Consider the following 13,763-nt stretch of genomic DNA (forward strand, 5'->3'; position numbering starts at 1 on the left):
ATCTCCGGAGCCAACCATCGTACTAGACGAATGGTAATAGTTCTCGAAATTGCCGAGTTCATACTCATTGAGGTAGCCACATCCTCAAAACCAATCCAATGACTCCCCTTCAGCAAGCCTGCTAGGTTAATAGAAAGAACAAACTCATTAATATGAAGAATAATCCTCGCCGAGTGAATTCTGGTACCCTTATGTTTGTGCTCATTTCTCACCTTCCAAATAAACCAGATAATCAAAAAAGGAATAAGCTCTCTAATGTGGCCACTCTTACTCCAGCCAGTCGAAATCTTCCAATTAGCGAAGAGTTGAAAATTTTGAACTCGGAAGAGCCGACCAAAATATTGCCACACACCAACTGCAGGGTCACACTCAAAAAATAAATGCTCAAAAGATTCTTGGTTACAACACCTTTGGCAAATCGAGTCCAGAGAAATCCCCCTAGCCTGAAGGATATCATCAACCGGAATTCTTTTAAAGAACCACCTCCAGCAAAAAATAGAAATAGATGGTTTAAAGCAACCTTTAAACAAACCCAGTTCCATGTGTCGATGCCGAACCAGCTCCCAGGCAGATTTAACAGAAAATCTACCGTTAAGAGTTGACTTCCAAACTGCAATATCTCTCGAAATAGGATGAATAGGAACATCCATAATTTTGTAAGCAATGATTCACATTAGATTAATATTTTTATTTATATTATGTATTTTATAAGATGATATTTAGTGTAAAATTGTATTGAATAATTTTAGTTGAATTTTTGTTATTTAATTCATTTAAATTTTAAAAGCTTTAAAATATGTAAATCATAATATATTATAAATAAAAATTAAAAAAGTATGAAATTTATGAAATTAAAAATATAAATTCATTGATAATATGACTAAGAAAAAATATATAGAAGTTACAAGACAAAAAGTGAAATTCAATGCAAACAAAACTAAAAATAAAAAAAAATATGCAAGTTATAAGACTTAAATTGTAAATTCAATGTTAACATGACTTAAAGTAAAAAATTCATGAAAGTTACAGGACTAAAAATGCGAATTAATGTTAATAAGACCAAAAATGAAAAAGGATGCAAGTTACAGGACTAAAATTACAAAATTATTTTTAACATGACCAAAAATGAAAAATGTGCAAATTATAGAACCAAAATTGTAATTCTCCCATTTAAGTTTTACTTCTTTTCTTGATTGTTTCTTTTTTGTACTAAATGTGTGCTATTTAGAGACTAACTTATTGTATTTTCTTTATTGTAGCTTCATGTGATATATATATATATATATATATATATATATATATATATATATTCTAGGATGACATGGTGACAAGAAGGTTCATTGTTAATTGAATGAGATTTTAGAAAAAATATGATATTTTTTATAAAGTACACCCAAAAAGTTTCATATAAAAAGTTAAAAATATTTTTTCACTAAAACCATACAATAATAATAATAATAATAATAATAATAATAATAATAATAATAATAATAATAATAATAATAATAATAATAATAATAATAATAACTACTTTATTGCACATGAAATTCATCTTTATTATAGTTATTTCTCTCCAATAAACCATCAGAAACTTTTTAATCTTGGAATCACTTTGTTTAATTCAATGACAGATGATTAAAAATTATAATTAAGTTTTGAAATTAAGACTAATTATGTCTAAATTTAAAAAACGCTACTTGTTCAACAATCTTAATATAATTCAAATGTTATTTTAATTTTTTTTTGTCGCACAATGAACTCCTTCCCTTCGGTTGTGTAGTTTTTACAAAAAATATAAATTCAAGAGTTGCCTAATTAATGAAATAAAGCAACGCTAAAAATTACCTTTTTTAAAGCAAAGCCGCCTGTTGTGGAGGGGTTAGGCAGACCTATGCCCATTTATTAAAAATAAAAAAAACCATAAATTTTTTATAGATTAGATCCATAATTGCAATATTTTCGAACTACTCCTAAGAACTCGAAAATATTGCAATTTTGGCACATATGGAGTGAAAACAAATTTATATAATGTGCCATAAACCAATTAATTTATTATAACAAATATTTTAAGGGTACTGTAACTTCGGACTATAATGTTTAATTGTATTACAAGGATCATGAGTACGAATAATCATTCTTGTGAATCTTAACATCATTATCATGTGATTATCAAATGAAATATTATACATACATATTTCCAATTAAGTTTGAGTGGGCTACATGTTACCATATATGCATACATACATACATGCATATATACGAAATTAATTTGCAAAGAAAAAAATGTATACATGTCGAGATAATTAAGTTCTAATTCCTCTACTCTAAACATGCATCTGGTTGTAAATCTTTTCAATTATCGTTTAATCCAATATATGATTTTTTTGGCTTTTGTATTTGTATATATAATATTCTAAAAATTAATATTACTTATACTTAGTTCATCTAATATACAATTTTGAATTTATTATAGAGATCGTAATAATTATCGATCTCTTGCATTGGTTTTACTAAATTATAAATATTTAGCAAATCATGAAACTTAACGTTTGCTATCTCATTTGTCGTTGGATTCACATGATCACTTACAAATTATTATTATTTTTTGCACAACTACAACTATAAGCTAGAAATAAAAGTTTTGAACCACCGACAACTCAAACCGAACAACAAAGAAGTTGAGGTTTTTGTTCTTCGGAAAAATTATGAAGTACATATCCACCAATCAATGAATGAAAGACAATTTGAGAAATGGAACTTGTTTTTTCTTGATGTTTTATACTATTTTTTATCAATTTATTTTATACTCGTGATTTACAATGATTTTTTTATCATTGTGGTATGTTATTCTGAATCTAAATTAATTATCTCGTTATATGCTAAATGTCATCATTGCTTGACTCTTCGATTATTGATCATTAATTTATTTTCCTGAAAATAATAAATCATATTTTCAAAAATTATTAGAAAAAAATAAAGATTACATCGTATATAAATCCCTTGTCAAAGCCATCAACTCGAATAATGCAAATATTAACTCGAGTTTTGAGCTAACATTCTAACAAGGTAAGCCCGTTAAAGAACTACCTGAGAAACTAACAATATCGTGACTAAATTTGGCTTCCAAAAAATATAGTGAGATTATATTCACCCGAATGAAAATAAAATTAAGTGTAATGTTATTATTAATTTAGACTACTTGAAAAAATATCACTTGGATAAAAAGAAATAAAGTGAATTACACAAATATTTTTTTTCAATAACCACAAACCAATCAATCGAATATTGATTAATTCGTAATCAATTGAATTGACACTATTAAAAACAGTCATTTTGCTCAGAAACTAAAACATTCCAAATCTTCTTGGAAATTCTTACCCCAATTGAACCATTTGTATCTATATGCATCAATTAAGATCCCTATTCATGGATCTCTTGGTTCGAAAAATCAAGATAAGATGATCAAACCACCTCTTAGTGTTTTCATTTATGTTTTCATTTATTTAAGATGTAATAAATGAGCTGAAAAAAGGTCGCGTCATTGTTTTATTTAACCAAGAAATAAAGTATCATTGGAAATAAAAAAAATGTTTTATTGGATACAACGTGAGTGTAATTGTACTATTTGTATATTTAAGTAACTTATATGATCAAGATCCAATATCGTATACATCGATATTTATATTGATTATATCGTTTGATTTTACTATTATATCACAGATTTTGTTTTCAATTTATATAAGATTTGACAAATGAAAATTTTGTGTTGAATTTTTTGCGATGTAAAAATTGATATACAAATATTAACATACATGTAATATCACGTTTTCTAATATTATTCATGTTCTTCAGACATTATTCGATATTTATATATATTTTGTCTATAAAATTCCTCGTTCATGATTTGTGTTGCACGTGCACTTCTCTAGTTATAAAAAATAAAAAAAAATATTTTTAAATAAGGGTAAAAATGTCAAATAAACTTTAAATTTAAATTAGTATTTTTATTTATCCACCTGACCAAATAATACATAAATTATCTTATTTTAATTTTATCCTACAAGATAAATTACTAATCAATTCAATAAATAATCATTCATTTATCATATCAACCATATATACCAAACGGTGCCTAAGATGTCACACCATATCAAGAGATCCGAAGGTTAATATTTAGCAACACCATGCGATCTGAAATAGAAAATCCTTACCAATTCATGGTAAACGAGACCCTACCTATACAGACACTGCCTTCACATGCATCTAACTGTTGATATTTATCAATAAATGTGGGGTTCATTATTTTTTTAGTGGACCCCGCATGTATTGATATATTATCACCCTTACGGTTTATTTCAACCTACCTTTACAGGCATTACCCTCATGATAGATCTAAGAGCCCTCATTTATCAATACATGCGGGGTCCACTAAAAAATAATGAATCCCACATTTATTGTTAAATGTCCACCGTTAGATCTACCTCAAGGCACTGCCTGTATAGGTAGGATCTAACTTACCCTTAGATCTATCATGTGAATAATGTCTGTATAGGTAGTTGAAATGATCCCCAATTCATCTAAAGGAATACAGAATATATGCATTTAAAGAAGTCATAGATTTTGTGGTTTTTTTTCTTCAGCTTATTTGTGCGGTTTTCTACTACTAATATTTCAAAAATAATATAATTCTGCATTCATACTTGCTCCTTATTTATATTCAAGCAGCAAACAATTTTTTTTTAGAAAAAAGTGATGATTGGTTCCGAAAGTTTACATTACTAGCTAGTGAAAAAAGATCTCGAATCGAATAAAATCATAATCTTTATTTTGGATGTTAAAGCCTAAACATAAAAAAAAAAAAAAAAAAATTCAGTACTTGAAGAAGCCAAGCCATCAGAGGGAGGGTGGACTGGAGTACTGCCACAAACGTGGTGCATAAGCCTTTCATATTTTGTTAGAAGATCCTCATTGATTACTTTGGATTCAAATTTGCAATCACAATTGTTGAACATGACAACAATGTCACTGGAACGAACGTTGAATCAATGAAAAGTTCAGAAGTCGAGCAATGTGATAAACATACTGAGCCAAAAAGGTGAGAAATAATCCAGCGCAAGACATAAAAATTTACGAAACGAAATCAGGAAGAACAACCTGTTACGTACAACGAGACAAGGGGGTGAGCACGTTTGAATTGATTAAACCTTTGCTGTGTTATCTTTGTGTTCCATGCCTGCATTATCATCACATATACGATTACTATACTAGACAGGAAAGATTGTAGAAACAGATTAAATGAAAATCTTACCAACCGTTAGGAAGTACATTCGAGCTTTATGAATTGGAAATCATTCGTCTCCAGGAGCAATGCAGAGCTTGAATTGATTTCTTTTGGAAACTTCCGCTCCTTGCTTCAATTTTATGGTCTCCTCAATTTTCCTGGCAGAACATGATGCAGATTTGCTGACACGTTTCAAATCCAATTTCTGGAGACTGTCAGCTAGGCCAATTGGAATTTCGCCAAGCCACTCGCAGTTCCTAAGTACAAGACATCTCAGTCTCGGAAAATGATGACCTGAAGCGACCCAAACAACTAAATCTGTTCGTTCAACATGTAGGAATTCAAGATGACGAAAACCACCATCAGCTGCCTCCCAGCTCCTTCCCACAAATGCATTATCTTTCAATTTGAGTACCTCAAGAGTATCCAGCTTCCCCAACGTCGCCATGTGAGACCAATCCAAAAAAGTGGCGGATAATGTGAGACTTCTCAACTTTTGTGGGAATTTGTATGGCTGTGGGAGTTGGGATAATTTACGTTCAGAGGGTGGAAAAGGAAACGGATCATTCATTAACTTCAATTTATCAAGATTGTCCAACTTTTCCAAACCTTTGACATCAAGAAGCGTGTCTATTTGACCACGAATACCCAATTTCTTTAGGCCACGGACCCTATCAAAAAAATCTTCTGTGCAGCTTTGGGGTGATATTGTACCAAATGTTTGAAGCTTTTCTCCTCCATTAGTTTTTGATGTCTTCAGTAGACTGGTTGATGCATTTATCTTTAGATGTCTCAACTGAATCATCTTCCATATGTCAGCTTTGATATCAAGTGCACGTGAGGTTGTATCAACTATCAAAGTTTGAATGTTCCAAAGCTTGGAAATAGAATCGGGAAGGACTTTGAAATTGCTTGATAGGACAAGATATCGCAAATGAATGAGATTGGTGAGATCACTTGGAAATTTTGTGAATTTAAAAGACTTGCCTTCTAAAACCCTAAGTAATTTAAATGCTACGGGGATTGTGGATATGTTTTCGGGAAGCAATGTGATCTCTTCTTTGGAGAGACACAAAAATGAGCGGACACGTGGACCGGAAGGTTTAGCTGAGATAAAGCTTACGACATTGGAATGTATGCAAAGACGGCGAAAGTTTTTGACTTCAGGAATAGAAGGCTCGAAAGTTGCTCCAGTTGGCATCTTCATTTCTTGAAAGAAGTTTTCCCTGGTATTTCCAGCTTCATTTTTGCAAAAGTCCCGCAGCATGTCATGAATGCGACAAGTTTTAATCTTGCCATCAGGGCTTACTTTATCTACCATCACCAGGTTTCTCTTTATAAGATCTTCTAAATAATCTTGTGCAGTTCCCTCCAAGCTTATCCCAGGTTTTTGTTGTATAAACCCCTCCGCAATCCACATGAGGGTCAATCTTTTAACAGGGATCTCAAAATCTTCAGGGAACATTCCCAAATACAGGAAACAGGGTCTTACGTTGTAAGGCAATTTGTTGTAACTTAATGAGATGATCTTTTTCATACGTTCATCCGGATCTTCATTGAGATACTTACTAACACGTTCGGACACCTTTTCCCATGCATTTTTCCTTGCACTCATATCTCCAGCAAGAGCTTTTTTAACGAGAGTCCCCCCAATAACCACTATAGCAAGCGGCAGAAAGCCACATTGTTTAACGATGAGTTTTCCGAGCACTTCTAACTCTGGAGGGTACTCAGGTTTGCCAAATACCTCTAATCGGAGCAGCAACCAACTTTCATCTGGAGTTAGAGAACGCAGCTTGTGGGGCTCTCGATCACGGTTAGCTTGCCAAGCAACTTCCTCGTTACGACTAGTGATTAATATTTTACCCATGTTATTGGCTTTTGGGAAAGCATCCTGAAGCTCTTTCCATGCCACGGCGGTCCACACATCATCCATGACAATCAAGAACTTTCCTCTCTCCAGATTCTCGACAAGGAGCTCCACTATCTCTTGGTCATTCTTGCGACGAATCTCATCTGTGATCTTCATAAAGTGGCTAAGAATGGAGAGAAACACGTCCCTTTTCCTAAACTCTTGAGAGACATAAACCCATATGCGAGTGGGGAATTCATACTGAATTCTTTGGTCACGAATAATCTTTCCGGCTAATGTCGTCTTGCCAAGTCCCGGCATACCAATAATTGTGATTACATCTAGTTCCTCAGATTCTTCAGTCAAATACTTGATAATAGTATCTGCCTCATCTTCAAATCCCACAATATTTTCTTGCCTGATCAAGGGATCCTTTGAAAAATTCAAAAACCAACAAGACACAAACGACAAATTCAGAGGTTCTCCGTATGAATAACACAATTAGACATCTAAATGCATAAAAATAAGAATGCTGCAATCTAGTTGCATATTAGGGTCATACGTCAAATGCAAACCATGTACACCTCCCCTGAAGCGACATTATCATTTAAAAGATATTGCAACAGTGATCAAGTTAATTTATTATCCAAAGCGTGAGTTCAAAATAAAATACTGAATAAATGAGAATTGAAATAAGTCAGAAATCTAGATTAGTAGAGGCATCAGAAACGGTTGAACGAAGAAAAAAGGTGGCTTGCGTATAAATTCTGCTAAGGCGAAGGTGTAACCAGTAGAGACACAGACAAAGGAACCATATTATAAGAGAAAAGCCTGGTTCAATACACTCCTCAACTAACCACCAAGAATAGTGTCTGGTATGCAGTACACACCCGCAAACGAGTTGAACAGTTCGAATGGGAAATGAGGCCCTTGATTTGCAAACGACCTCCATACATGTTCCATATCCAATCTCAGCCTTTAACATATATATCTTCCTAAAATAAGGACTTGGTTGTTTTAAAATCCCTTCCATGGTTTTAAATATAGGTAGTCCATATGTGTGTTACATAAATATTAGAAGTTACATGACACCAAAAAGATCATTAACAACAACAAAACAAAACAAAACAAAACAAAACAAACAAAACAAAACAAAACAAAACAACTACGTATGTGACAGTATCACAGGTAAAAATTCAATTTTATTAGACGGATATCCGATCTGAACTGTGAAAATGTATTATTCTATTATATCAAATTTTATTATGGATATGGATCAGATAATTGGTCGTCCATGAAACAGCATCGCATCAGTAAGAACATGCTTTTAATTGGTTTTTAATAATAATAATAATAATATATATTATTAATTTAATTTAAAAGTGTTTGTTTAACTTTTTTTCCAGAAACGTAGCCGCAGAGAATAGAAGACTTTTTGGAGGAATTTTTTTAATTACCTTCTTCTCCATCGGAATCTTATTATCCTCAGAGGCCCCGCCATCGGTGTCCGCGGAAGCAAAGTCGATGAAGTCGTTGCTGTCATATATACTTGTGATCTTTTTTCCGATCTTGTCGAAGTCATTGGCGATTTTGGGTAGGTTAGCGGCAGGATTATTGAAAGCTTTCCGAAGCAAATTCTTCAATTTGCTCTCGGACGCCTCGAGAGCAACACAAGCATCGATGGTGTCTTCGGCTTCGTACACGAGGTCGCGGATTTGTCGCACCAACTCGCGAAGAGCTTCGTCGTCCCTCTTGCGCTTCTTGGTGGAGTCTTCGAGAAAGGCTTTGAAAAATCGGAGATCGTTTTCGAGGCTTTCGAGTTGGCCGGTGGAGTTGAGGATTAAATGTCCGCGATACAATAGCAACTGTTTGAGATTATCGAGCAGGAACTGTACTGCTGCATCCGCCATTGTAATTTAATTTCTGTCTGTGTGGCATTCAATGAATGATCCGAGCAGGAAAGTCAAGATCTTCACGTTGAGATTCCAAAATTTGCGCTAGTGGAGATTCTAAAAACACTGGGCTCACGTCAACTAATCTCATCGTCATACCGTGTTACATGAGTCCTTATGTCGTACTTTTACGTGAATCAGTCCCCAATAAATATTTTTCTTTAGTTTTAACTCCCTATTAATGTAATAATACCAAATTATCCTTGAGTATTATTTAAATCCACAATAATACCTTATCTCGGTGCACAATTTACTTCCCTTCATTTCAACGAATAGAGTAGTTAGTGGAACTATTTTTATTTGCTCCATATTTCTTAGTTACTTTTCAATGGAGAAGAAGAGAATTCAAGCCCGAGAGTGTAGCACCATCGTTCTTGTAGCTAGCTGAACGAAGGGTAGTCAGATAAAGTCAGATAACCCAATATCATCGTCATGCACCGATACCCATTTTCCCTTCTTTTGGAGATTGAAATTCCAAAGCATTGTGTAATTTCTACTAATTTTTTGATACATTGCGTTTGTTAGTGTGTAATGTTTGGGATAATTATTGAATATATCCTTCTAGTTTCATTATTGTCCCAATTATATCCCTTTTATTTTTCAAGTCTTGAATATATTCCTTATTAATTAAAAGGGGTCTCGAATATGTCCTTGAAACTAAATAATACCTATTATGCCCTTTATTTCTCATTTTAATATTTAAAAGCTTAATCTCATCACGCTTTCGTAAGTAAATTAAAGCAAATTACTTCTTTGACCACACTGTTGCTGGGTTATGTCCACCGATTTTTTAACTGTCGCTCCTCACAATCGAACCACGCGATCGCAATCGATGGTTCCTGACACAGACCTTCAGCAGCAGCTAGCACAACCTTATTTCGTTTTCTACCTTAAGGCGTATAGTAAAAGCTTAATTTTTAAATGAAAATAACATGATAGGGAAGAGCTTCAAAAATTTATTCAGACAACATATTATTACATAAATCAACCTCCTTTGAAGAGGAGGAGATAACTAGTTTAGCTACTCATCGTAGTCTTGTTCTTGAAATACATAAAATTACAAAAACTTAATACAGACGTAGAAAGAGAAATATTACAATGATTTTATTTGTAAGAAAACTGAAGGGAATGATCGATGTCTTCAGCTTTCTCAAATGCCTGTATTTATAGCTGAAGTTCCACTCGTTTCACCGAGAAACTTCAGGGAATCTTACAGATGTCTTGAATTATTTATGTCATTATTGATGGTATCTTTTGCTAGTGGGAGAGTCAAATGCCCGATGACATCTTTTACTATTGGAGGAATCACATGCTTGAATTTTTTTTTGGATTTATTCTCCTCACATGCCTTCTTTATTGTTGTCGGGACATCTTTTGCTTTTGTAGTGGGACCCTGGGAAAACTCGTTTTTGGTTGTCCCTGTCCACCTTTGCTTGTCTCGGAAAAATCTTTTTGATCCGTTCGGGGTCTGAAGGTTTTTTCGAATTCTGGCTCCTTCTGGTTTGGACATTCTGGATAGATATTCTCTGACCATCTTTCGATATGAGTCATGTTACAAAATTTTTGGCGAATTTCTTTACTCCCTGACAGCTTGTTGTTCCACAAAAATTTCCTCTTCTTTTCGAAGAGTTCTTCCGCAAAAGCCGTAGTTTTTCCTGTCATTTTGTTTAAAAGGAATGATTCGTTAACATAATTCTGATAAAATTTGAACGCAAACTTGACCTTGTCCATCTCGGTGAGACAAACCCAAATACCCCATGCTCTTCTGGTTGAGATTTCATTTTCTTCAAAAGTAGACACCAATGGTATTTCTTTAGATTTAGGATCATTGATAAATCTTTGATTATTCATGTAAGGTCTCCTTAGCTTGATGAAATGAAAGTGCTCGTGTGATCCTTTGCCACGTTGGTTCTGAAGCTGCACTAAAGAAGTATAACTCGAGCACATCTCTTCTGGACAAATGATCATTATTTGCCCATGTTTCTTGGACTGCTTCCTGAATCCATTTTGGTAGCTGTGATATTTTCTGGAAGCCTGGTGAAGTTGTATAAACTGAGGCTAAAACCCCAAATTCAAACCATAGCTTTACATCCTTAGGATTAACATTGTTTTTTAGCCAAATCCTTGGATATATTCTTGCAACATCAACCCTGCAAGTGGTCAGGTTGATTTCACTTCTTGTACTTAATTTCTCCCATCTTTGTGAAATGGAGAAATGACAGCTGGATTAATATCAATCTTATATTTTCCCTTGTATGTGTTGGGCCTAAGATTGATCTCTTTCTCTTTTACCCCAGAGGCGGAGGGTTGATGTGGGGACCTCGGGTTTCTAATCTCATCTTAGGGTAATTTGAAAGAGTAGGTGCCCGGTGAGCCAACTTGTGGCTAAGGGCTTTGATGACTCTTTGTATAAACAATCTTTTGTTTAATATAATTTACACTTTTATTAATGGCAATGACTTTATCTTTCTTCATATTGTTATATTGTGATATACTATTGTTGTTTTGATAAAGTATACTATAGTGTATGTAAGATGTGGTAGTACATGGGGATGTCTATCATGAAACACATCTTATAGTCACTGTGTATTCTAAATCGTTCCTAGTCGATTGAGCCGTCCGTGAATAAGGATAAGGATCGCTCGAGATTGAGACTAGCATTTGCGATGCCGAGTACCACGTTTTATTGGTAAGGAACATAGAGATGTTCGAAGCATGCAAATGGATATTCATACGATGAATGATCGAACTACCCTATCCGGAATTTCCAAGTGGTTATCATTTATCGAGTGGATAAAGTCTGCGGTTTTGGTTGTACACCATTAGTCCTTACTACTTGAAACATCATTGAGACTCTATATGCTAGTACTGTGCTTTGACTCGTTTACCGACTCTATTGGGGTCATCAGGTGTCGCGATTGGGTACAGTTACGACACATATAGGAGTCGATGCTTTGTTGTCAAGGATTCACCACATACTTGCGAGTGTGGGTATCCTATGAAATCTGAGGAGATATTAGTGTGACGAATCTCTGGCCAGAGTACATGATGTGTTTTAAGAAATGGTTTCTTAGTAGCACATGCGATGTCACTATTTGATCTTCAAGATGCATTGCATAGTTATCGAATCTCGAACGACTCTCGATATACCAATGGTTGTTGATTCGATCGGGATATATGGATGAAGGGACCGTACTGTACGCTAACCAAAATCTATTGGTTCTTGCAGGCACTATCAGTGATACCTAGGGAATCATGGGGCGATGTTGCTAGGCGCTCTTACCATGATTCGATGGGCAAGTCGGAAATTGTTGTTCCGAGTCACAAGGAGTTGTGAGCCCACGGCTAGCTGTATCCCTGAACCATTGAGGGTCACACAGAGTAATTGATTTTTAATCCCCGTTGAGATAGTTAAATTTAAAGAGTTAAATTTAATGAACAAAGAAGTTGGACTTCTTATTTAAGAGTAGAGGAGTAAGATTTCCTAAAATGAGATAGGGATGGGCATTTTTGGAAATCACTGAATTCGGATTCAGAAAATTTATCTTGACTCTAAAAGATGCAGAAATGGTTTCTGTGAACATTGGTGAAATTGGTTTATCAATCTGAGTCACGATGAATTTTATATTAATTTCTGAACATGCGGGCTTTGCTTGTCAGGCTTGAACTTATGACTAATGGGTCCTAAGCTGTTAGCAGCCCACATTATAAATAAGTTATTGCAGTATAGAAATTACACAACAGAGGTCACAAAATATTTTTGAAAACCCTAGCCTTGTTTTCTCTAAGTGGCCGCCCCCTCCCTCTCTCTGTCGGGAAAATCCAGCCTGTGAATTTTGAATTTGCAGTCTGGTTTAACGGATCAAATTCGTTAATTCTCTTCATAGAAACTTCTGATAGATTTTCTAGTGCAATCTATAAGAGGGATTAAATCTCTGTTCGTGGACCTGATTGAAGAACAGTTCGTCCATCAGTTCCTGGGATATACAACAAGAGCAGAGTAATCTGTTGGTGTCCATAATCTCGATTCGAGATTGGAGGTAAAAATTTATAATTTTTATTTAATTTTTACACACACAATTTAATCGTAAAGTTTTGATACCCATTATGGAATCGTTCCATATAAAATTTTTAAACTTTCGCTGCACCGGGTATCAATTCTGATTGATCTGATCGCCGCTCTCCAACAGTGGTATCAGAGCCAGGTTGCTCAGATCAAGTGATTAAATTAATCGATTGTACAAAAATTTTTATGCCTCGGTTTTTGAAACAAAATAAATTTTTTAAAAAATAAAATTTTTTTTTCGGGCAAAACACGGGCAGCGATCGTCGCTGCCCTAGGGGCAGCGACGGGCTGCCCGGCCCGAGCCCCTTTGGGGCGCGGGCAGCCCGGGAGAGTCCCGGGCGGCCCGCGAAAATTAATTTTTAATTTTAAAATTTAAATTTTAATATGTTAAAATTCTATTTTTGGTCCGATCGAAAATTGTTTTTGATTGGTCCACGAGGCGTCGGATCGAATTGTTCGAGTCCGAAAATTTTAAAATTGATTTTTGGATAAATTTGAATTTTTGGAAAATTTATAGATTTTATCCGTTAAATCAGATTTTATGAAATTAATTATTTTTGGTACAATTGATGATAAGATATGATCTTATGGAAATATTGAGTAAAATATGAT

The 13,763-nt window shown here is 34.2% G+C and overlaps 1 protein-coding gene across 6 annotated transcripts; it reads right to left on the reverse strand.

The window, feature by feature from the left end:
- Nucleotides 1–4,737: 4,737 nt before the first annotated feature.
- LOC140880088 (putative late blight resistance protein homolog R1B-12) lies at nt 4,738–9,205 on the reverse strand. Of its 6 annotated transcripts, none has more exons than XR_012149582.1 (4): nt 8,591–9,205; nt 5,313–7,565; nt 5,166–5,233; nt 4,739–5,025 (listed from the first exon to the last, which is right to left on the reverse strand). XR_012149582.1 is itself a non-coding variant. In XM_073284188.1 (3 exons), the coding sequence occupies exons 1-2, from the start codon at nt 9,041–9,043 to the stop codon at nt 5,349–5,351; spliced, it is 2,670 nt and encodes an 889-aa protein (XP_073140289.1). In that variant the 5' UTR covers nt 9,044–9,205; the 3' UTR covers nt 4,738–5,233; nt 5,313–5,348. The 6 variants fall into 6 exon arrangements, 2 of the variants coding, with proteins under 2 accessions (XP_073140289.1, XP_073140288.1); XR_012149581.1 differs by having other exon boundaries at nt 5,155–5,233; XR_012149580.1 differs by having other exon boundaries at nt 5,309–7,565.
- Between the last annotated feature and the right edge of the window lie 4,558 nt (nt 9,206–13,763).

The sequence above is a fragment of the Henckelia pumila genome, chromosome 2 (genome assembly GCF_033568475.1).
Source record: "Henckelia pumila isolate YLH828 chromosome 2, ASM3356847v2, whole genome shotgun sequence".
Classification (NCBI taxonomy): domain Eukaryota; kingdom Viridiplantae; phylum Streptophyta; class Magnoliopsida; order Lamiales; family Gesneriaceae; genus Henckelia; species Henckelia pumila.

Excerpts from the sequence above, each read along its gene's own strand:
- LOC140880088 (XM_073284188.1), bottom strand. The coding sequence starts at position 9,043 with ATGGCGGATGCAGCAGTACAGTTCCTGCTCGATAATCTCAAACAGTTG. Across the intron at positions 7,566-8,590 it reads AGATTCCGATGGAGAAGAAG|GATCCCTTGATCAGGCAAGA; the intron begins GTAATTAAAAAA and ends AATTTTTCAAAG.